The sequence below is a fragment of the Canis lupus genome, chromosome 10, assembly GCF_003254725.2.
Source record: "Canis lupus dingo isolate Sandy chromosome 10, ASM325472v2, whole genome shotgun sequence".
In the NCBI taxonomy this organism is placed as follows: Eukaryota; Metazoa; Chordata; class Mammalia; order Carnivora; family Canidae; genus Canis; species Canis lupus.
In genome coordinates, this window is record NC_064252.1 from 28025409 (window position 1) to 28050497 (window position 25089).

At 53.1% G+C, this 25089-nt stretch overlaps 1 protein-coding gene across 2 annotated transcripts in view; it reads right to left on the minus strand.

The window, feature by feature from the left end:
- The window catches only part of CYTH4 (cytohesin 4), a 30713-nt gene extending 23604 nt beyond the window's left edge, over positions 1 to 7109 (minus strand). The window contains exon 1 of one of the 2 annotated variants that reach the window (XM_025460799.3): positions 6920 to 7109. In XM_025460799.3, the coding sequence (XP_025316584.1) occupies positions 6920 to 6938 (19 nt within the window). In that variant the 5' untranslated portion in view covers positions 6939 to 7109. The remainder of the gene's footprint in view (positions 1 to 6919) is intronic. The other variant, XM_035696449.2, reaches the window with a different exon arrangement.
- Positions 7110 to 25089: the final 17980 nt, after the last annotated feature.

Genomic DNA, 25089 nt, shown 5'->3' on the forward strand with positions numbered 1-25089 from the left:
TTGCCTAGAAATGAATTAAAGGAGACACATGGGTGCTGGTATTCTGTGAAAGGTGCTATGACAATTCCCACCCTGGGGTCAGTTGACCCACCTCTAACCCATCGTGCTTCCTGTTCCATCCACAACATTCACCTGATCAAAAAATCTCCACAGACTCCCTATTACTTAGAAACACGGTTCTCATTTGGTTCTGGCCTCCCTACCCAGCCTTATTCCCCACTATTCTCAGAAAGCACCTGAGAGTCCAGCCTGCCTGCTCCTCACTGTCCCCAAACTGTCTCTCAATCTTGTTTCCCACTTTGGCCTCTGGAGCTCTCCGCCCTGGGATGCCTTCTCCTGTCTGCCGTCCACTTGCTCCCCAACTCTTTAAGTCCTAGCTCTAGGGAATACCTGGTCCCATTTCTTTAAGATTTTGCGAGGACAGATATTATCTCTCCCAAATGAAAGCAGAGAGACTATTAAGGTCTCCTTTCCCTACCCCTCCTTCTCATTGACTGAGCAGCCACCTTGGGCTTTGTGATGGAAACTGGGTATGGAGATGGGGAGGCACCAAGCAGGTATTCAGTATACAGGGGGCACCCAACACTTGTATAACGGGTGCCATGTTGTGCCATCAGCTCTCCCCTTCAGGACCAAGGCACCCATTCTCTTGGGGCTGGGGGTTGGGTTGGGGGGTGATTTGCTGCTGTCACAGCTGAGTTCCTCCCCAGGAGCTTAACTCAGCCAAATGGAGGTGCCTCACTCAAGGATATGCCCCTCCCAAAGGACAGCCCACTCGTGAAAAGCCAAGACCTTTTGTCTAGTTTATGGACCTCTACCAGTATTCAGACCCAGACCCTGTCGACTGAAGGGGAAGCTGGGTCTCCAGAACAAAGGGTCCTGTAATGCTGGGGCAACTATATACAATAATGATACATTGATAATGACTGCCTTGGCCAAGCAGTCAAGGTGGGTCTGTGTGACCCACTGAGTCATAAAGTCAAATGAGCACAATCCTCCATAAGTGATTCATTCTCCACAGTGAACAGACCCAGAGGGCTCCAGTGGGCACCATGGACAGGTCACCCAGGCCCCTCATCTCACACTATGTCTACATCGGTAGGTCCTTTGGGATCTTTCTAGCAAAGGAACAAAACACCTGAACTTGGTTCCGGAATGAGTGGCTTCCTGTTTGGGGCTAAGTAAAAACTGGATAACTATTGAACCACAGTCCTGTTCGAAGGTGTCCTGGAGAGACAGAGATGAGAAATCCCCCCAAGGGCAGAACCGTGGAGGAGCACCTGCTCATCCACTTCATGGGCAAAGAGCAGTGGTGCCAAATAAGGATACACAGGCGTAGGTGGTGTGAAAATTAATTTAAAAAAAAAAGTCTTTTATAAGGAAGCCCGATGGCCAGCAGGGGGAGCTCTCACACACTACCACTCCTCCTCAACTCCAGCTGCAATGGGGGGGTTGGAGGTGGGGGACATGCTCCTGGCAAGTGGGAAAGATTTCAGCTCCTACTTTACTCTCCCAGCAGGAGGAAGGAAGCTTTTCTCTTCCCTCGGCAACAGCCCAGGGAATGGGAAAGTCACAGCTCAGCCCATAAAGAGCCACTTCGCCTCAAGCTCCCAGTTAGCTCCAGTGGACTGTTCATAGCAGCCTTTCCAACTCCTCTGAGTTCCATGAAAGAGCCTCTTCTCCTTTGTTCTGTGGACTAGCCTGGGGTTTGGCCGTAGCTTGCTTATCCTGGATCACAGTTCTGTACTATTTTGGAATAAACCCATCTTTGCTGGTAAAAAGAACCGGCAGTTTTATTTTTTAAGGTTAACGAGGGCCAGGAGAGGATGGCTTGACTTCTCAGTCAGAGGCTGGAAAGAAGAAATAAGATTGGAAGATCAGGAGCAGAGAGGTCTGGGGGTAGAGCTAGTGGATGGTCCTCTAGGAGTGGACATGGAGGGGGAAGATTTTTTGTTTTAAGATTTTATTTATTTATTTGAGAGAGAGAAAGGGCAGAGGGAGAGGGAGAGAGGATCTCAAGCAGACTCCCCACTGAGGATGGAGCCCAATGTGGGGCTTGATCCCACGACCCTGAGATCACGACATGAGCCCAAATCGAGAGTCAGATGCTTAACCGACTGAGCCCCCCAGGCGTCCCTGGGGGGTGAAAATTTTTGTGAAGCACACTAACGTTCCCCAGCAACCACCCACCACAGGAGAGGGCCTGCTCCACCAAGCAGATGGAATGACCCGGCTGGTGACCTCAGCCAGTCTCTGACCAACCGGCCCAGTGTTGGTGCCAGTGATCCATCTTGACTGGAAGCCACACGTACTCTGGACATGCAGTGGCCCTTTCTTCCCACAGAGCCCCGGCCGGGAAGTGTCCTCACCGACTCTTCACCACCAGAAGCTGCCGGCCTGATGGAGCAATGGAGCAGCTTCTGGAAGGTGCAGCTGAGGTGTCAGCTTGGAGCCGATATCCTGCTCGGATGGGGCACCGTGTACCAGGATGTAAGATATGACTGTTAGATAGTGTTCTGTCCCCAAAGGTCACTGACATGGACCCAGAAATGATAAAAGGCTCTGCATACCCTCCTCCTAGTGACCCACTTGGGTGTTTTCATCTCTGTCCCTGCAACTCTGAGCTCGGCTGGCTGGAAGATCCTGGTGTCACTTGTACCAGGAGACAACGCAAGGGTCCCTTCAGATCAAATACACCTACTTTATGCCAGCAGCACAGCATAAATTATGCCTTTTAATCCTCGCAGCTCCTGGAAGTGGCCAGGAGCCCAGGAGGCATGTTGACACGCAGCTGTCTCTCTTTCTCTTTCTCGCCCTCATGTCTCCCCCCGGCCAAGCCATGCCCTGTCCATCTCCTTTTCCCACTGCCCCACCTGCACGCAGACCACAGGTGAGGCCCTGGGTGACTGCAGGCCATCCCCGTGTTTCCCTGCCTCCCCTCTGCACCTCCAATCTGGTCTCCCACAGCATCCCATTGTTCTGGGGACAAGACCCCAGGTCTATAGGGCCCACTCATCCCACGGGCTCGCCCCCATCCTCAGCTCACACTGCACCATCCTGTGCCAGGCCTGAGGCCTCCCGGAGTCCTCTGGTTGCTCCCAGTGCGCCTGGTCCTAGGGCCTGTGTGCTTGCTGTTCCCCACGTCGGGAATGCCTTTCCTTCTCCCCTCCACCTTGTAGCTCCTGCTCATCCCCTCTTAGGTGCCCTCCCGTGCAGCGTCTGGGCCTCTCCCTCGGGTCCCTCCTGTCCCCACAGCAGTTCTGGAGACAGTTCTTCGTGGACAGCTCCAAGATCTTGCTCAACAAACAAGCCGCACTGTCCCTTAGGGGGTGGCTCGCTGCTCGAGCACCTACTAGGCGCTCCAGGCTCTTGCCGTCTTCTGTCTATCCCGTCTGATCCTGATGACAGCTCTGGAGGAAGGAACATCTGGTCTCATTCTATAGATGAGGTATCCGAGGCTCAGAGAGGTCAAGTGACACAGCTGGAAGGTGGTGGAGCTGGGAGTCACCCCCAGGCCCAGCTAGGACTCCGAGGCCACACCCGTGATGCTGATGATGGTCTGATGCCAGATATTTTCATGCAAATCATTGAAACCCCATCAGACACTAGCCCTGGTTGTCCTGACATGGAAATGCTGACCGTGGCTCCCTGTTTGAGAATGAAGGCCGGATGTGGAATGATGCCTGCGGTTTGTTCCTCTTTCCCTTTCTGGGGGGTGAGAGAGAAAACAAAGCCAACTTCCTAGAGCTGGGGGGACAGAGGCACAGGTACAGGCCCACGTGTCCTCAGGACGGCAGGATGGCGGGGCAGGGAGGAGGGGCTGTTGGCATTCCGTCTCCATAGGGCTTCTTCTGTGGCTTGACGGATGTGTCCATGAATCCTCCCAGGGCCCTGTTACCTTGACAGGATTCTGACCCCAACAGGTGGCCCCGGCGCTGTTGCAACTGTCCTGTGGAGCGTGGGGCCTTCGGACCCTTCACCTGTCTCAAAGCTGGGGTTCCTCCGCATTTCAGCGCAGAGGGTCCAGATGGTTCGGGGAGGGTGCCAAGGACACAGAGTGAGTGGAGGGTGACAGGGACATAGAGTGAGAGGGCCATTTCTGATTCCCAGCCAGGCGATGCTGGTGTTTTAAGCCCTGGAGCAGCTTAGGGGAGGTGTTTTTTTTTTTTTTTTCTATTTGTTTTTATTGAAGTTTGATTTGCCAAATATAGTATAACATCCAGTGCTCATCCCATCAAGTGCCCTCCTTAGTGCCTCTCACCCAGTCTCCCCAATGCTCTGCATCACTTGCCATCGGGGAAATACAAATCAAAACCACAATGAGATACCACCCCAAACCAGTGAGAACGGGTTTTGATGACAATAGTGATAAAACACAAACAATAATAACATGAGAAGGACAATAGCCACCACCATGAACTCTCTTGACTCCTCAGCTTGACTCTAATTTTCAGGCCTCACAAGGGCCAGTTTTGGACAACTGAGCCCACGCCTGCTGCAGGCTGTGGTTGCCCTCTGCACCCGTGCCCAGGCTGCGGGGAGTGCCCGGGGGCCCACCCCGACCACCTCCCCAACTCCTCCCTGCTTCCCCTTTGTCCTTCCTCTTTCCCATCATATTTTTAGAAATCATTCTGCTTGCAGCCTGGCTTCCAGGACAGCTGGCCTTGCTTCCGCTTTCCAGGGCGAGAGGAGGGTGCTCTCCTGGGGCCCCCCCCAGGGGGCAGAGGCGCCTCAGAGTCTCCGCGTGAGGGGCACCCAGGCAGGAGGGGGTGTCTGGCGGAGCGGCTCCGCCCCAGCCCCTGAGGCTCTGTGGGTGTCCGTGTGGCTTCCTCCCCACCCCCAGAGCCAAGCTGTCTCTATTTTTAACTGCACCCTAGCCTCGCTGCACCAACCCCAAGTTGTTGTCTTTGGTCACGTAGGGGCTTTGCTGCCTGGACCTCTCAGCTTCCCAGCAGGCCCTGGGGGAGGGGGCTTGATCTGCTTCTCTGCAGGACAAGCTGGAGGAGGCCAGGTTGTCCTGGGGGAGCCCGGCCCCATCCTATCTACGGCAGAGGTGAGGAAGCAGAGCCCACAGAGGATAAAAGGCCCATCATGACCACTGGTGGGTTGGTGCAGAGCTGGGCCCCCAGCCAGGTGGGGTGAGTCCCACCCCCCACTCATTCCCCACTTTCCCAGCTCAGGCTGGGGGTGGAGGGGCCCTTATGGATGATGAATCTGAGCTCAGAGAGGGAAGTCACCTGGCTGGGGAGGAGCTTTGATTAAGACCCACTCTGGACAATGGGGGATGACCTTCCTTCCCTCCCTCTGACTCCTCCAGGAAGTTTTCCCAGCTTGTACCCCCCCAGGTGGAAGAAGTCGCTTCCTCATCTGCCCTGGGTCATTGTCTGCAGGATCTGTCTCCCCATCCCCCCGCATCCTGGACCAGCAGCTCCCCCAACAGCTGGGTCCCCACTGTCCCAGCACCGCTCAGCCAGCACAGGACCTGCACACCGGAGGACTGTTTGCAGCATGAGTGAATGAATGAATGAATGACCCAATCCATGGAGATCTCAAATCTCCCAGCAGACCACCTGCATTGACCTTCCTCAACCCACTCCCACCCAGGGCCAGCCTAAAGCTAAGCGGCGGCCCACCTTCTTGGTGTCCCGGCGCCTCCCACAGCCCGGGCTGACCCCTGCTCTCTTTCCTCTCAGGTTCACGTCCCTGGCCACTAACAGGCGAGTCAGCCCTCTCGTCCACTTCACCTCTTTATGGAGACGACCCTCCCTGTTCTGAAGGACCTCGGGCTGTGAGAGCAAAGTAATAGCGGTGGGAAGACAGGCAGTGTGGGCTCCGTGACTTCAGCGTCTCCTATCACCTCCCATCTGGCGAGTGACCTGGAGCCAGGTGCTACTCCTCACTGGGTCCCCTCTTGCCTTCTGGTCGCCACCTATGACATATCACGGAGCCCGTCCAGTCTGTGAGCCACCTGCCACCAAAAGCCCAAACGGGGTTGAAGGGATGGGTGGTTCTGTGTGTTCCCCAGAGCCCGCGGAGCCAGGGAGGCTGGGGGGCGGGGTCACACGGCTCTGCCTTCGGTTTTGTTGGAAGAAAGGGTTCTCTTGCTAACGGGGGTCGATGTCATCTGAAGCTTGGGGACTGGACAGCTCCCGGCAGCCTCGTCTCCTGGATCTCCAGGCAATGCTGGGATATTCTGGTTGCAGGGCACAGAGGCTTTGTCCCTCTTCTCCCTGCCTTGCAGAAACGCAGCAGGATCCTGTTGTCTCCCCTACCAGCTGCGTAGACACCTCTCCTCTTTCCCCCGGACATGCTTCTGTTCACTGGGGAGGGTCTCCGCTGCTCCTCCCTGGCCTCCACCAGCGCTCTAGGCTTGCCCTCGGCCTCCCCATCCTCAAAGGCCAGACAGGAGCTTGAGGACCCTTGTGCCACCCAGACAGCCATTGTCACCAACATTATCATCCTCAGCTCTTGCACTGCTGTCCCTTCCCCCTGGAATATTCCTTCCCCAGAAACCCATATAGATCACTCCCTCCCCCCTCCAGGTCTCTGCCCAAATGGTGCCTCCTTCTGAGGCCTTCTCCAGCACCTCTCCATCATCCTTACCCTCCTTGACTGTTCTTCCTCCTGCTTGTCACCTCCTGACATATTACATTAATACCTTTCCTGACAGTCTCCCCCGCTAGAGCGTGAGCTCATGGGAGCAGGGACAGGGCCTGCTTTGTTCACTGCACTCCCAGCCCCTGGAGCACAGCTTGGCCCCCAGCCTGAGCTCATAAACATTCATTGCATGCTTCTGCCTTTCCCACCTTATATCTATTTACATATTGATTCCTCCCAGGGTCCTGCAAAGCAAGCACAATTGTCCCCATCTTACAGAAGAGGAAACTGAGGCCCAGAGAGGTTGGCCCCAGGTGCTTACCTGGGTGGCACAAGTCCATTCTGAGGCCCTGAGGAAGGGTGGCCTGTGCTCCTGTCGCCCGCTGAGCCAGCTGCTGCTCGAGCTGGCCAGGCAGAGAGGTGTCACCTCAGCTACATCAGGCCCCTTCCGGGTCGCCCCGCCCAGCCCCGTGTGGGGAGGAAGTCCTGTCTGCTAGGATCTGGTGTGTAGGCTCTTGACAAAGCAGCACTTCCTAAAACTGGCAGAATTTCGTGTAGCAGGGACTCTGCATTTTTGGGTGCGGGCTAGGGAGATTTAGAGACAACGGAGACAAACAAAGGGAGGGATTGGGGGGATAAAAAGAGAAAGTGAGACAGAGTGGCACACCACGGGCGCGCATGCGCACACACGCGTGCAGAGAATGATGGCTGCTGGGGGACACAGCCTTCTCCAGGGGACGTCGGGCATTTACTTACCAACGTCCCCAGATGTCAGCTGAAGGGTCACCCTTGGACAACGGGGCCCCAAAGATTCTGCCCTACAAGCTCTCTTCCATCTCCTCAGCCTTGGGAAAAAGAAAATGGATTCAGTGCTAGGAAAGGCTTTGCTTCCCTTTGATGACATGCCTGGCTCTTTCCTGTCTAGTGACCAATTGGCAGTATGTTTAGTTTCTCTTTTCCCCCAGGCTGCTAGGAAACTCATAGTCAAATCCGAAGCTCCTTTACAACTGTTCCACTGTAACACATGAACTTTGGGGCCAGACTCAGCTGTGTGGCTCTCAGCTCTGCCACTTGGGTCCTGTGAGAACTCCAGCAAGGTCACTTATCTGCAGCCAGCCTCAGTTTGCTTACCTATAAAAGGGGAATAAGAGGGGTGCCTGGGGGCTCAGTCAGTTAAGCAGCTGCCTTTGGCTCAGGTCATGATCCCAGAGTCCTGGAGATGGAGCCCTGCATTGGGCTTCCTGCTCAGTGGGGAGCCTACTAACCTCTCTGGCTCCCCCCCCTCGCCCCCACCTCTTGTGCTCTCTCTGTCTCTAATAAATAAATAAAAAAAAATTTTAAAGGGAGAATAATAATCCTCACCTCAGGGTTATAGAAAAGGGGGTGGAAAGAATGTGCTTAAGATGCTTGGGACATAGTGGGTGCTTAATGAACACTATCTTCTTTTCCTTTTGGTTTTAGTTTTCTTTCTGGTTAAAATTCCCAATTTAATGCTTGTGCCTTTTCCAGCAGGTTGATCCAATTTCTTTGTGGAAAAAAGTGTTGTGTAAAGAAATATCTATTTAAAAAATGCTCACTCTGTGTAACTGTGTGTCACACATGGATTTATTCGTCTGTTTCCCTACCAGTCTGGAGGCCCCATGAGGACAAGTTCACCTCCATGTCTTCATGTCTGGTAAAAGCAATGAATGAATAAGTGAATGAATAAAAGGAACATAGGAGAAGTAGTATGGTTGATGCCAAAGTTGGCTACACTTTCCACCCTTCCCTGTGTGCACACACCTTTGCATGGTTACGCTGCCCCTCCTCCCCTCAAGAGGTGGAGTCTATTTCTCTTCCCATTGAATCTGGACTGGGCTGTGTCTGTCTCTGGCCACCTGCCTGCCCAGCTGCTGTGAGAACCAGCCTGGGCTAGCCTGCTGGAGGGTGGGAGGCCACACAGAGAAAAGCCCAGCTATCCTGACTGCGTCCTGTTGCAGCCTCATGAGTGAGTCCAGGGAACACCAAGAGAAGGACCACTAAGTGGAGTCCAACCCACATGGCTGTCCCATGGAACTGTGAGAAATAACAGAAGTTTGCTGTTTTAACCTACCAATTTGGGGGGTGGTTTGTTACGCAGCACAAGCTCACCAGTACAGGTGAAATCCAATGCCTTCATGTCATTGAAGTGAAAACTGAGGCTCATTTCTGGAACATGCTTGACCAACTTGGATTAGTGGCCATCCTAGGGCCAGAAGTCAGGCCTACCTCCTGTCAGTCTTGTGCTCTCAGGACTCTTGGAAGCAGCCCCCCTTCTGCCCTTGGGCTCTTGCATAACTCAAGGTCATTCTCTAGGAAACCTGTTGAAGTGGTCTCCAGAGGAAATAGATTTTTCTCTACACATTTGGGTCTGAGGCACAACAGCCCATTTCCTGGGTCACTTCAAAAACAGAAACGGGGAGGAAGGTGTCATTCCCTGTGCAGAAAAGTTGACCCAGCAGGACTGGGACGGTGATCCTTTACAAGGCCTGTTTGCAGGTTTGGCCTTCGCCTCGGGTCTGGGAACTTGGGTTTCCAGAGGATTCCTGCTATTCTCTGATGAGAGTGGCTTGCTGAGCTTAAACTGTGCAAACGCCGTGGGTCATGCTGAACCCTTGCTTTCTTTCTGGAAATCTGGAAGCGTGCAGTATGCTGGACAGAGGGTGCATCCATGACCAGCTCCCAATAAAGAACCCTGGGCACTGAGTCTCTGCTGAGCTTCCCTGGTTGACAGCATCTCACATGCATTTGCACATTTTGCTACTGGAGGACTTAGTGGCTCCTGCGTGACTCCAGCAGGAGAGGATTCTTGGACCCCCATGCCGGGTTTCCTGTGGACCTCACCCCAGGTGATTTGACTGGGTTTGTTTGTACCCTTTTGCTGTAACAGATCATAGTTGTAGGTAAGGCTGTGGGCTGAGTTCTGTGAGTCCTCCAGGTGAATCACTGAATCTGAGGATGGTCTTGGGGGCCCTTGAAATATGTTCTAATGCTGCCGCCAGGCCCAGTGGATGTACTTTGCCCGGGACCACAGGCTGGCATCTGGGGCTTCCCGTTCTGTCTGAAGGGCTGGTCAAATGGTTCAGTTATTATCACTAACTCATTCTTTAAGACTCAACTCCAATGCCACTTTCTCCGTGAAACCTTCTATGATTGCATCGCCCTTCCCTCTGTCCCCCTAGCCCTGGTCACGTCTAACAGCTTGTGTGCAGGTAGTCTGGGAGGGAGGGACCATTGTGGGTGGCAGTGGGTAGAATCAATAGCAGGGGAACTGTAGAGACCTTGATTCAAACCCCAACTCAGTGCTGGCTAGCTGTGAGAATTTCTCCCATCTGACACTTGTTTTTTGTCATCTGCAAAATGGGGGCAGACCGAATTCAGTTTCTTTATGTGAAATAGAAAACCCAAATAACAATGGGTTAAAGAAATTAGAGGTATATTTACCTCTTATGAGAATGAAGCCTGAGGTAGGGAATATAGGGCTGTTCTCACAGAAGCCTGAGAATCGGGCATCCAGGCTCCCTCTAATTTTTTACCTCTATCCTCAAGGTCTCCCCATGGCTCAAAGTGGCTGCCTGATTTCCAGCCATTGTGCCTGAATTTCAGGTAGGAAGAAGGATGAAGATGGGAAGGGCTCCCCTTAAAGGCCTCTTCCTGAGGCTCTTTCTGGCCTGGGATCAGCCCTTTTCCCTGAAATGAGGCTCTGCTTCTTCCATGTGAGCTACGTGGAGGTCCATAGTTGGTCCACAGTTGGTTATAGGACAACACACGGCAGTCCCCGGACATAGGGGACTTTAGACAACCACCAACAACAACCATCATTTATGGAGTGCTCACTACATGCCAGGCACTGTTCTAAGTGCTGCCAATCCTCTCATTTAATCTTTTCTTAATCTTTTCCACAACCCAACAAAGTGTATTACTATCTCTGTTTAATAGATGTGCAAATTGAGTTCAGAGAGGGTAAGTTACTTGCTCGAGGTCACACAGCCAGGAAGAAGCAAGCTCAGATTCAAGCTCTGTGCTGCCTGACTTCATTTGCACTCTGAACTTATGCAAGCATGACTTCAAACATTTAGAAAGAAGTTTAATGGCCTGCCCACCATTAAAGGGGAGAGGTAGGAAAGGCCCAGCACTTGAATTCCATTGTAGTAAAACCATGTAGATGATGCTTTCTGTGCCCCAAAAGCTCAGGATTCCTCATCTGTGTTGGTCACAGTTGGTTTGAGAGCAAGAGAGCTTGCAGGAGCTTAGGGCTGGTCTAATTCAATGATCTCATTTACATGTAGGATAACGGAGACCTGGAGAGAGAGGGTTTTAATAGAGTGAGTATTAAAGAACCTGCCTTTGGCTGCACAGCTAGAGCCATCCTTCCCTCCATCCCTCCATCCCTCCATTCCTCCCTCCATTCCTCCACCCCTCCCTCCTTCCCTCCCTCCCTCCCTCCATCCATCCCTTCATCCAGTAGATGTGTGTACATTCACTACATTCCACATGCTATTCTTGGCACCCACCCAAGAGAGACAAAGATCCTGACCTTTGTGGGGTACATGGTGGAGTCATCTGGGATGGTTGGGATGTGGCAGGCAGTGGGCACGGTGTGTGTCTGGGATGAATCATCTCTGAAGTCCCTCCCTTTCATAATTTTCTCTGATTTCTAATTTTTTTTCATGACTCGGAACTGGAAGGGAGCCTCTGCCTGGCAGATGGAATGCCCCTGAATCTTGGGACCACTGAGGCTCTGGCCTGTGAGACCCCAGCTGCAAGTGGGACTCTGGAGGAGCCTTTACAAACATGCTTGATGTCCCCCAGTCCCCCATCACTCCTTGTCCAGGTTTGGCTGCAAGACTTACTGGGAGCCTGTGGCACAGAGGGATGGGGGAAGCTGGGGGACAGTCCATGACATGTAAGCCAAAGGCAGGGATGGAGGTCAAGGGCATCTGAACATATTGTGATACTCAAGTTCATGTCTAGAAACTGCCTCTCGTGAGATAATTGCACACACTTGGAAAAGGATAAGCACAGGATTGGTAATAGGGGAATTTGGGTAGAGTCAAACACCCATCAGGGACTGAATGGTTAATAAATTATGCTGAGTCCAGATGAGGGGCTAGTGTGAGTCATTAAAGAAAATAATGAGGATGTAGAAGTCAAGCATCGTTTGGTTTTAAGTAAACATAACTCAGTCTAGCTTAAGCCGGAATTTACTGGCTCAGTTCCTGGAGAGTCAGGGATGTGGTTGACTCCGGGGATATGGGTACCAGAGACTTAAGATGTCTCTCTCTCTCTCTCATCCTCTTGCCCATTCTTTCAGTCTAGCTGAGCTGTTTCTTTCTCTGGCTTAGATGAGTTTTCTCCATAGGGCAGCCAGCCCGGCCACAGACAGCACCAGTCTCATTTCGGATCACCTTTGCCTTTGGAAAGACAGCCTACCAAAAGAAAAAAAAATCTCAGGGAAAGACTCTGATTGGCTAGGCCTGGGTCATGTACCCATCTCTGGACCAATCCCTGCAACATTATGGGAGGAACACTGTGATTGGTCAGGCCTGGATCACATGCCCCACCTCCTGGTCCAGAGGCAGGTGAGAGCGGAGGAACAGCCCCACCAGAACTGCCAGGAAGAGGGAAGTTCCTTAAAGGAAGGATAACTGGGTGGATAAAAGCAACAAATGTCTACTCTTGCTATTTTTGGGGGGGTAAATATTGATTTTTTTAGTGACTCTCGTTTTTCTGCTGCAGATGATCCTGGACTATATGGATCGGTATAGAATGTGATCCTCAACCCAGGGCTGAGTGTGTGTGTCTCTACATATAGTTCCGGGGTCAGAGGCAGACTCTGGAGCCAGACTGCCCGGGCTCCGATCCCGACTTCGCCGCTTTCTCACCATGGTCTTGAGCAACCGATCCCCAGCTGCCTCATCTGTAAAATGGGCATAATAACAGTGCCTACTTCATATCATTACTATGAGAATTAAAGAAGTTAACCTGTGTCAAGTACATTTGACTGGTGCTTGATGTGTTGTAGGTTTTGGATAAATGCTAGCCTTTGTAGATGCCTAGAGCAGAGGTTGTCAGCCTGACGGGGGTCAGGTAAGCTAAATGAGGGACACGGACCTCCTTGCAGGCATAACAGGAAAGGAGGGGGGGTGCTTGTGGCAAAATGGAGAGGCTTGCCCCGTGTGAAGTGGCCAGCTGACTGTTGCCTTGAAAAGACAAGAGCCAGGGATGGTCAGATCTCTTTTTCAAAAGGATCACTGGATTTACACATTTGTGTGTGATATTAATAATCAAGTCTTTTTTTTTAAATTGCAAAATGCAAAATGCTGAGCTGCACAGCGAGGTGAAAGCCAACAAAATGGGTGGATCTGGCTCATGGTTCACCCGTTTGATGCCTCAGCTATAAACACAGGAGGGAAGGATGTCCACCAAAATGTTAACAGATATATTGTTGCTGGGTTGTGGGAACTGGGGTGATTTGAATCTTCTTTGCATTTTCTCTGTTCATCTGAGACTTGGACTCAGATCCAGCCCTACCCGTGTGGCCTGGGCACATGACTTTACCCTGTGAGTCGGCTTCCTTATTGGCAAAGGGGAGATAAGAATGCCTCCCTTTTTTGTGTGGAGGAGGTTGCAAAAGCAAAACCTGTAAAGGGTCGTGGCCCAGTGTTCGTGGTGCAGGTGCATATGGGATATAGAGCCAGCTGGAATCTAGGTGTGATGCCCAGTGCAGGCATCTGAGGACCTGCCCCCCTGTGCTGGAGAGGTGTGTGTCTTCAGGATCCCCAAATGGTTCAGTATGAGCATGGGACTCGGGAGGTAGAATTTTGAAGGAAGGGGAGATGTTAGGTGAGAGTCATCTTTTCACACTGAGTAGGTGGCCAGGAGTTCCTGGATGCAGCCTAGTGTGTTCGGTGGTAGGGACAGAAAACTCAAGAGCCACCAGCAATACTCAGTGGCAAGCCTGGGGCTTGAGGGGCTCGGAACCCATTCACTGAGGGCTTCCCAGAGCAGGGGTGCCCATCCAGAGTCTTGGGTATTTGTTCAAGAAAGGAAAGAATCCTCTGGAAGGTCAAGCAGGAGTTTGTGCTTCAGAGAAGGGAGCGGTGGGAGGTGTTCTAGGTTGAAGGAACAGCATGAACAAAGGCTCAGAGGTCTCTTCCTCCCTTGACTCCTCCTCCCAGGCCTCCGCCCCCTACTTCTCCTTTCCAACACAGGAGTTTCGGGTTGGGGTTGGGACTGTAGTTTCTTCTGGGGACCAGAATACACTACTGCATATGAAGCATATGTATACATGCATGTCGTGTGCACACAGAAGGCGGCCCCAGGTTCTATCCTCCTTGAAGACTCCCTGGAGTGGGGCCTGGAAGAAGCAGAAGCCTCCAGGGGGCCTGGGGGGCTGTGTTGTGGGGTGGAATGGAGCCGAGGTCCATGTCTCCCCGCACTCTGCCTCCTTCGGGTTTGCCCGATGGCTTTGACCGTTTCAGGTGTCTCTACCTGTTTGGCCACACCCACCAGAGCTCTAATCATCCCATTTGGTCCAGGCAGGTCAACCTGGACCTCACATCTGGATGCAAGGAATCCTGGGAGACAGGACACTTGGCATTTGGAGCATGTAGGTGGGAGGTGGGCTCCCCCAGCCAGGGAGGTGGAATGGAGGGGGCTGCTGGGTGTTAGCCTGTGGGGCCTTGGAGGGAAATGTTGCCACAAGGCTGGTTGCGGAAAGGAGGGAGCTGAGGGAGGCCCAGAAGGAAGCCGGGCATGGTCCGAGACCCCAAGATGAGGGCCTTTGAAGAAGTGGTCAGCAGTGCCTCTGGTGGGTGTTGGGGAAGTGAAGGTCTCTGAGCACCCAGTGCATTAGCAGCTTGGGGTGGGAGGTGGTGGGGCAGGGGCCACAGGCAGGAGGAGTTGAGGAAGTAGAGGCAGAGAGGAGGGATGTCGAGAAAAGATCAAAAAGTAGAGTCCACTGGAGCAGGGATGGGGTGGGCAGGGTGTTTTTAAGAAGGAGCAACTCTATTGGGGTTAAGTCGCAGAGACTCAGGCGTCTGTGGCTGGAAGGGCTGCTGGCAGGAGGGGACAAGAGCCCCGAGGAGGGGGGCTCGGGCCTCAAGGGAAAGGCCAGAAGGTTCCCCTGGCCCGAGCAGACATCTCCACTGCCTGCCTTACCGACCAGGAAACAGAGGCTCCGAGGGGCTGCTGCCAACACGCAGGGATTCCGGCCCAGAGTTTGGTTCTGACTTTTGTGTTCTTGTGGTTAAGTTTGAGTCATATTTCTGGGACATCAGTTCTAGTTATTTTGGAGGCCACTCCTCTAGAGTTTTTGTCTGTCCTTCAAAGATTGAAATCTGATACTTGAGGATTTAAACTTATAGTAGGTTCGGTCTACTGTGGAGACTCATTTTTTTGTTTTTTTGCAGAAAAAATGTCATTAATGACTTGAACAAAATGATCTGTTGACACATGTTCTCATGGGTCCCCTTTCTGCCTTTTTGGTGTCATCTCTTCAGCTCCCGGGGTCACGTTCATGGGCGCAGAGGCCTGGGGAAAGGCCGGGGCTCCCCAGCTACACCTCGTGGGTTGCAGGCCTGGTCTACCAGTTGCCACGCCATCCAGAATCTGGCCCCTCCCCTACCCTGGGGCAGTGATGGGGCTCCCTGGGACTTCCTGCTTTGAAAGCCAACTGGTCGCATCACTCTTCTGCTTAAAAAACCATCCGGGGCTTCCCCCCACCCTCCAGATGGCATTGAGACTCCGGAGCATGAGCTGCGAGTTCCCCTGGAGGCTGACTGCTGCCCACCACTCTGCCCTTTGCCCTATGCTACAGCGCCATGGACCATCCTTCCTTGTCTTGATCGGCCCATGTTCTCTCATGCCCCAGGGCCTTTGTAGATGCCACTTCTGCACCCTGACTTACTCTTTCTCCTCACTGTCTCTGGCCAGCTCCTACCAGTGCTTTAGGCCTTGGCACAGAAAACTGTGCTTTCTCTGGGCACTGTGTCCTAACCTGAGTGCTCATGGCTCCTGCACACTCTGCCGGAATCTTAGAACCCATCACCCTAATCACTTGCTCAAAATTTGTTTTCATCACTAGAGCATAAACTCTATGAAGGATGAGGCCGGGTCTATCCGACTGGCCTGTGCTGTCTGGCCTGGTGCTAAGGTAGGTTTTGCTGAATGAATACTAGCTGACGTGGGGGTCAGGGATCTCCCGCCTCAGCTTGAGGGGCCTATGGATCCCCGACTTATGATGGCCCGCAACAGTCCAATGCCATTCAACTGAAAGGCAGCCGCCCAGCTGGTCGGAGTCCGAGCATCTTCCCCCCCGCTAACCTGTGTCAGAGGTGGTGACACTCCCTCCCTGTGCAGCCCCGGGAAGTGAGAGCAGAGTCTGGCAACAGTTTCCAGCCAGGCTGGAAGTGTGGGGCTTGGGTCCTCACGCTTGCCCTGTGGTTGGCCATCCCCATATTGGGGGGCGACCCCGGTCATCAGGTAACCTTAGGTATCCAGGTGTTGGGTGAAACAAAGCAGCCTGGGATGGCAGTGAGCTTGTGACCCAAGTCCCCAGACGTCCTGCTGGAAAGTCCTCAGGGATCGTCTGAGGTCTGTCCCCTAATGAAGAGAAAACCATGGCAGGAGCGGGAGGCCGGGGACCTGAGCACCCCGAGGCCTCCTTTTTATTCCCTTTTCCTATTGCCCTTTCTATTCCCCTCAGCTACCCTGGGAGGAGGCCACTCTGGTTTCTCTGTGTGGTCCCAGGTCCCCAGGGTCCCAACACAGCCTTGGCACAGATGTGGGATGCAACTTGCCCAAAGTCAGCACAGAGGTGGGAGGGACAAAAGACTCCTGAAGCCCACTTGCTAGAACCTTCTATCTTGACCTGATTGTGTTTTGAGATCAGGACATGGGGCCTCACAGGTGGGGGTCATATTGGGTAGCCTGAGAGCACAGGTTGGCACACAAAGAGCAGGGGGCTTGTGCTCAGGTAAAGCCAGCCTTGCCCCTGGCTTTGTGCCTCCCGGCCGTGCGATGGGAGCTGATCACTTGGCCACGCTCAGCTTGGTCTCTAACTCTGCAGGATGGGACTGTTCATTCCCTCAACCCTCAGACATGTCCAGAATGCATGCCCTCTCCCTCTCTGGGCTCCGTTTCCTTTCCTACAAAACCGGGAATAATGACGGCACCTCCCATGAGGATAGGTGTGAGGGGGGCATTGGAAGGGCCTGGCTTGGGTCCTCAGCTCCAGGGAGCCTGGGCCGGAAGGAGGAGCCAGACGGAGGTGGGGTAGGATGGAGTGGGATGGGGGCACTGGAGGGTCGGTCCCCTAGGTCACCCCCTTCCTCGGGTTCCCTCACAGACCAAAGGCAGCCCGCGGGCTCCTCCCTGTGGTGGCGGCAGGGATGCCACTCAGAGAAGCCACAGCCTGGGATTCCCTGGGGGCGGGGGTGGAGGAGTCCTGGGGCCGGGACTGTGGCGGGACTGGAGGCTGAGCAGAGCCTGGCAACCCGGTCCTCACTCCATTCCTCCTGACTCTCCATTACTGGCCTTGGGGCAACGGTGGGGGTGAAGTGGTGGTGGTGGGGCGGGCGGCAGGAAGGTTCTGGGTTGGTAAGTAGGGCCTGGACCACGGTGAGGTGGGTGAGGTCACACCAGGGCTGGTTCACATCCTATCTTTATTTAAGTGGTGGATATTTTTCCCACCATGATTTATTGCTTTGATTTTGATTTATAAAACTATCACAAATTATTATTTATCTTGATTCGTGAAGTTTTGGCTTTCTCTTAGATTCTGAGGTTAGTGTCTGAGGTTAAGTGTTAGTTAAGTGTCTGCTCAGGTCATGATCCTGGGGTCCTGGGATGAAACCCACAACAGGCTCCCTTTGGGGAAGAGTCTGCTTCTTCCTTCCCCTGCTCATGTGCACACTCTCTGTCTCTCTCTCTCCCTCTCAAATCAATAAATAAAATCTTTAAAAAAAAGAAAAAAAGATTCTGGGCCTGAGTTGATGCCTTACCTGCCTCCCCCTCCCCTAGCCCTGTTGGGGGGTGGGGGGAGCAGGGGGGGAGTGGCTGGGCTGCAGCTGGAGTTTGAGAAGGCCTCTCATGGAATCCCCCAACTGTTCCTTTGTCCTCTCTCCCAACCTCCCTCCATCTTCCACCATCCATCCCTTCATCACCTGTCCATCTGTCCATGGTTAAGAACGTGCATTCTCCAGTTAGGTGGTCTGCGTTTGCATCTTGGCTGCCCATCCTGAGCGAGCTATGAAAATTTAAAATTTGGGATCCCTGGGTGGCGCAGCGGTTTAGCGCCTGCCTTTGGCCCAGGGCGCGATCCTGGACACCCGGGATCGAATCCCACATCGGGATCCCGGTGCATGAGGCCTGCTTCTCCCTCTGCCTGTGTCTCTGCCTCTCTCTCTCACTGTGTGCCTATCATAAATAAATAAAAAAAAAAAAAAAGAAAAGAAAAAAGAAAAGAAAATTTAAAATTTTGTGTGTAAAATTCACCATCAGAGTAAAAAGGCAACCCACAGAAAGTGAGAATATATTTACAAATCATACATCTGATGAGAGATTAACATCCAGAACATACAGAGAAATTCCCAGACTCTGAAAATAAAAAAGCAAGGGCACCTCGGTGGCTCAGTTGGTTAAGCATCTCAGCTCAGGTCTCCATCTCAGGGTCATGAGTTCAAGCCCCATGTTGGGCTCCATGCTTGGCATGGAGCCTACTTAAAACAAAACCCAAGCTTGATTAAAAAATGGGCAAGGCCTTGAATAGATCTTTCTCCAGAGAAGACATACAAATGGCCAAGGAGCACATGAAAGGATGCTCAACGTCATTCATCATGAGAGATGCCAATCCAAACTCCAAGGGATATCAGCTCACATCCATTAGGATAATTTTTAGTAAACAAACAAACCACAAAGAAGTGTTGGTGACGATGTGGAGAAATTGGAACCCCGTGGGCACCTTGGGCTGGAAGGTAAACTGGCGCCAGTGTTGTGGGAAACAGTATGATGGCTCCTCAAATAATGAAAAATAGAATTACCAGATGATCTAGCAATTCCACTTCTGGGGACACACCCAAAAGAATGGAAAGCAAGGTCCTGAAGAGATATTATAAACCCGTGTTCACAGCAGGATCATCCACAGTAGTTACAACGTGGAAACGCCACACGTGCCCCTTACAGATGAATGGATAAGCACGTGTGCCTCCTCCTTACACTGGAATATTTTTCAGGCTTAAGAAGGAAGGAAATTCCACCATACGCAACAACGTGGATGGACCCTGAGTTCATTATGCTCATGAAGTAAGCCACAAAAAGACAAACACTGTATGATTCCGCTTATATGAGGTATTTAGAGTGGCCAAAATCAGGGAGGCAGAAAATAGGAGGGTGGGGGCCGGGGGCTGGGGGAGCAGGGGGTGAGGAGTTAGTGTTTAATGAGGACAGAGTTCCAGTTTTACAGGGTGAAAAGAGCTTTGGGGACAGATGGCATTGCTGGTTGTTCAACATCATGACTATATCGAATACCACTGAACTGTCTGCATAAAATGGGTAGGATGGGAAATTTGATGTTATGTGTATTTCTGGCTGTGGCAAATATTAAAAAATTGGCTCACTGAACGGGTCTTGAGCTCCACAGCAAGATCTAGTTAGGAGAAATGTATCTGGGTGTCATTGACATGTATCCGGGTGACCATGAGGTCGTAGGACTGCATGTGCATGTTCGTGGAGGCTTTGGACAATTGAGTTCAGATCCTCACAGAAACCAGCACTGTGGGGTCCATGCTGCAAGAAGGGCCCAGAGCTGAGGATGATGTCAGAGAGGTAGAAGGACCAGAGGAGACTACTCAGGGAAGGCCACGGAGGGAGTTAGAGGCATTTGTCATTGATGCTTATCAGGTATCAGATTCAGAGTGTCTTTTGGGACCACCACACCTTCACTTCCAGTCCATGTGATTGACGAGGCTGACTCCATCCCTAGATCTGGGAAGGAGAAGGCAATACAGAGATCCAGCTAGTATAATATTCCATTTCCTTGCTGCGGTGATTGGCTCAAGGGTGGACCTGCAACCAACATAAGGTCAATGGGATTCAATCCTGGGATTTTTGCTGGAACAACTAGGAAAACCAAACTCCTTTCAGCTGTGATTTCCAGGCATGAAGATGATGCAAATCTGGAGCTGCTAGTGCCACCAGAGGGATCCTGACAGGAAGTAAGTGACAGATGGAGAGCAGGAGATTGAGTCTGGATGATATCCTATGGAGCTTCTGGATCTGCCAATGCCTGAAGCCTGGACAACTTGCTTCCATAAGCCAATGAATTCCCTTTATGACTGTGTCAAATATTAAAAATTGGCTCCCTCAACACCTATTTTCAGTTTGTCTCCCAATTTTTTCCTTCTCCTATAGAATTTGGAAAGCTAAATTATTTCCCAGTGTCCTTTGTGATCAAAGTGGCCATCTGATTCTGACCAATGAGGAAGTCCCTGGGGAGGGGGGTCCCTTCCCAAATAGAGGGAGATGCTCATTGGGAGAATGCTATTTGGGCCTCCCTTCCCTTCCCCTTTCCTGCCTCTTGGCATGTGGGTATGAGGCCGGGAGCCACCATCTTGCAGCCAAGACAGCAAGCCTGAGATGCAGGATAAGAGCTAAGGACGGTGGGGACAAGAAACAGGATGAGTCTGAGTTCCTGATGGCTTCACAAGGCTGTTGCTCCAGGCCTCGGCTGCCTCCTCCAGGCATCTTGCTGAACAAGGGAATAAACCCCTGCTTGTTCAGGCCTCCGCTGCTGGGTTTCTGTTACCTGCAATTGAGAGTCAGCTGGGCCCCTTTGGGCAAAGGAGCCCAAAGCAATGCAAGGTGAGCGCATCAAAAGTACTTCAAAGGGGGTCAGGAGCCCCCCAGCAGGTGATGCAGAGAATCTGGGAGCAGAGGGCCTGAGATGAAGCTGTGGGTTGGCTCACTGGCCTTCTGCCCTTCCTGCTCTGCTGTGCTCCCATGAATACAGGAGCCTGTAGGGCTCAGAGCACCGTTTTTCCTGGGTCCCTTCCAACTGTGGTTTGGGACACCAAGGCAACTGCACCAGCTAGATCCGCTGTGTGGGTCTGGAAGGTGTACGTGCTGCTCCTGGCAGCTGTGCAAGTGGAGGAGCCGCTGTAGCCGAGGAGGCAGGGGCCAAGGGGGGGAGGCTGTGATCACACAGGTGCCTCCAGGGAGGGGCGGGCCAGTGCTGGAGGACAGGGCCGTCTCAGGATGGGTTTGGGTGGGGTGGAAGCTGAAACCATGTTCTCCTGAAGGAGAAGTTGGGACTTCCAGAATGGGGTCAGGGGAGGGTGTGAAGGAAAGCACTGGAGGCTTGGTAAGGGGATTGTTGAGTGCCTGGGGCCTTGCTGAGCCTTCCGTGGAGTCCACAGAGGGGGATGGGGTGGGTCAGGAGGTCTAGGCTCCTGGGTGGGGGCCAGTCAGGTGTGTGGAGACAAGGACAAGGAAGGAAGACATCAGGGTGGTCTGGGGAGCTCCTGCAGGATGAGGAATCTAAGAACGGGCTGCAGGCTGGGGGCTCAGGGGGAGGAGGCCCTGGGCACGTGGCTGGGGGCAGGGCCGGAAAAGTCTGGAGGGGGACACAGAGAGGCCCCAGGTAGGTGGTAGAAGGGGCTTTCTTCTCTCCTAATCCCTCCCAGTTCCTCTGTCTGGATGGGGAGGCTGGCAATGGGAGGGAGCCTCGGCTCATGCAGCCCAAGGCAGAGAAGGAGGCAGCCCCGAGGAGGGCCGTCGGGTGGTCCTGCCTGTCTTGAGGGGCACTCCTCCCCTGGGTGACCTCCTGCCACTTTGAGTACAACTGCCTCGGGACAACTCCAGCTTATGTCCATCCGGGATCTTTCCCCTTGCTCCAGCCTCATCCTGCGACTGTGCACTTGACATGCCCTTGTCTAAAACGCTTCTCAACAGGGGCGCCTGGGTGACTCAGCCGTTGAGCCTCTGCCTTTGGCTCAGGGCGTGATCCCGGGGTCCTGGGATCCAGTCCCACATCGGCCCCCCGCAGGGAGCCTGCTTCTCCCTCTGCCTGGGTCTCTGCCTCTCTCTTGTGTCTTTCATGAATAAATAAATAAAATCATAAAAATAAAAATAAATAAAAGGCTTCTCAATGGAAACCCTGATTCCTGACACTGCAAACTCTCCTCCCAGTCGCTCCTTCCTGGTTAAAGGACACGTCCGTCTTCGCGGTCGCTAGGAATCGAACTGGCGCCACCGTTGACTGCATCAGCAAATCCCGTGGACCGACGGAAGATACCCGAGGTCCCCCCCCCCGGCCCATGTCCGATGTCCTACCCTCCACACCACCTCCCTGCTCCCGGTGCTGCCGGCCTGGACGCGGCAGGGAGGTGAGCGCAGGCTCTCCCCGCGGCGCCCTTGTCCCACTGGGGTCTAGTCCTCAGGCGGCCGCCAGGGGGCGCCTTCTCGATGCGGATGGGGTTTCTCGCTCAGGGCAGGAGGGCGCGGTGGTCACGGGGCCTCCAGGCCCCCAGCCGCTCTGCTGGTGCCCGCCTTCTTGCCGCCCCTGAAAACGCCCAGCGCCTCCCCGCTTCTGCCCCTGGCGGGTCCTTCCGCCCGCTGTACCCTTCCCCGACGCTGCAGAGCGCAGTCTGGCTTCTAATCCCATTGACTGCTTCCCTTCTCCGTCTCTCTCTTCTCCTCGGCCTCCCCTGTTAGCTTTTTGCGGCACTTTCACCACCTGTATTACCATTGTATGCATTAACCTGTGTCTTGTCTGGGTCCCTACCAGCATGTGACCTTCCCCGGGGGGGAGGGGGGGGCAGGGACTTGGTTTTGCCCACTGCCATTTCCCCGAGGGCCTAGCACCCAGGACTAGTTTGTTAAATACGGGTTGCATGATGCCTGGTGTGTGTTCCGAAAAGGGCCCAGGGGCTCGCAGACAGGAGGCCATCCTCCCCGCAGCCGCGCGCCCCGGAGATTGCAGGTGTCTTCCCCTCCCTGCTCAGATCCGAGTCCCCTGGCCCACCCAGCAGTGGAGCCAGCAGAACCAGAGGGCTGGCATCCAAGGCCAGGCACAAGGAGAAAGGCAGGAGCCAAGGGGTTTAATGGCCTGGGGGTCCTTGGAGGAGGAAGGAGACTATGAAAATCAAAACCCAAGACCCATGCTTGGACAAGATGGGGAGGATGCACTGCATGGCATGGAGAAGTTGCCCCCAGACTCCTAGAGTCTGTCTGTCCAGGGCAAAGGTGTGTCCCTACTTTGGCTTGTTCTGTGCCCTTTATGTGCCTGCCTGAAGGCTACCGGGCAGGCTGCGGTTGAGCTCTCTGCTCCTGCCCTTCCGTGAGAAGGACTGAGGTGTGGGGAGGTAAGCAGAGGGTGCGGGGCTCCAGCCAGGGGGGACACCCAATGCTCAGTCTTGGAGGAGAAACAGGATTTCGTCAGGTAGAGGGGGAGGGCGGGGATTTTGGGTGGAGTGAATGGCAGATGCAAGGCCAGACTGAGTGTGGCTCTGAAGACCTACCAGCGGTCTGGTCTGGGCCTGGTGGAGGGACAAAAGAGTGGGGGTGGGGACAAACATGGGGACCTTCCCTCCTTGAATCGGAGTGAGCCTCCCCTAGGGCCAACATGATCCCATTACCAGTTGGGAAAGCTCCTGGCCTTCCTCCCACAGCCCCCAGCACCTGCACTCACCTATCTACATTCTTAACTAAAGCTGTGGAGGAGAGGGGTGGGAGGGTGCAGCACCTGGGTGGCTCAGTGGTTGAGCATCTGCCTTTGGCTCAGGGTGTGACTCTGGGGTCCTGGGACTCGATCCAGGCTTTTCACATTGGGCTTTCTGCAGGGAACCTGCGTCTCCCTCTGCCTGTGTCTCTGCCTGTCTCTGTGTCTCTCATGAATGAATAAATAAAATCTTTAAAACAAAACAGAATTAAACTAAAGCTATGGGTGGAAAGTGGGAGCCCAAGTGGAGAAACAATAGGAGGGAAGAACTGCAGGGCCCTGCAGGGGCCTGGTGCTGGGTGCTGGGACTGAGCAAACAATGCCCCATCAGAGGAGTATTCAAATGCATGAGCAAACTTAGGGGAGGTCAAGGTAGCTTCTCAGTCAGCCGGGAGAAAATCCACTGTTTGGTAAATGGCTCTGCTCGATGAGTAGCCATCTGGAAAAAAAAAATAGCATTTGCTCTGTAGATATGTAGCAAATAACCAAATGTAAAAAGGTAAACTATAACACGGTGCACAGAAACCATAGAAGAACGTTTCTTAAAATGTGATTTCAGAGTGGCAAGGCCTTTCTGGGAATCACAAAGAACCTAGATGCCATAAAAGAAAAGCCTAATGAACTGAACAATATCAAGATGAAAAAAAATCTCCATGGTTCAAATCACTATTTAGTGAAGCCAATGATGGAGCTGGGAAAACACGACTCTGGCGATGGAGGGAGAGCTAATTTCCCTAATATGGAAATCAATGAAAAGCCCCAACGCCAAAGAAGAAAATGAGCTAGGGTATGAAAACACAGTTCACAGAAAAGGGAAATACAAATGGCTTTTAACCCTCTGGAAAAATGCTCACTCATACTAAAAGAAATGCAAATGAACGCTCCATTGCAGTATAGCTGTTTTTGTCCTGGAGCATCAGAAATAAGAAAGTCGCCTGAAAGCCTGTGCTGGGAACGTGGGAGAGGAGCTTTCGGGTGCTGCTGGTGGGAGGGTGAAGGGGTACAGCCCCCGTGGAGGGTATTTGGCACAAAGGATGCCCCTGTCACCCAGCAGCCCTCCCCAAGGGAGGGGCCTTCAGATACTCGCACCTGGGGGAACTGTGCAAGTGCACTGTTGTACAGGCCACGGGGCAGGAGGAACAAAAGGTGGGGGGAACCTACCTGTCCTTTCTTTAAAAGATCTTATTTATTTATGAGAGACAGAGACACAGGCAAAGGGGGAAGCAGGCTCCATGCAGGGAGCCCGACGTGGGGCTCGACGTGGGGCTCAACGTGGGGCTCAACGTGGGGCTCAACGTGGGGCTCAACGTGGGGCTCAACGTGGGGCTCGAAGTGGGGCTTGATCCAGGGTCTCCAGGATCAGGCCCTGGGCTGAAGGCGGTGCTAAACCGCTGAGCCACCCGGGCTGCCCCTACCTGTCCTTTCATCGGAACTAATCAGAATAACTCAGGCCAAACAATGGGATTCACCTGCAACAATGAAGCAGGAAGCTCTTTCTGAACCAAATTCAGAACAAACTTCAAGGTACACAGTAAATGGAAACCAGCAAAGTGCAGCACACTGGGCATTCTGGGCTCCTTTTTGGGGTGAGAGAAAGGAAGTGAAGAATGCTTTTTTTTTTTTTTTTCTGCTTGAAGATCCCAGGAAGGACACACGCAAAAATGGCAATGGAAGTGACCTTCTAGGAAGGACTGGGTGGCTGGGCGGTGGGTCAGGAGGGTGACTTATCGTAATAAGTTCTTTTGTAGCTTTTG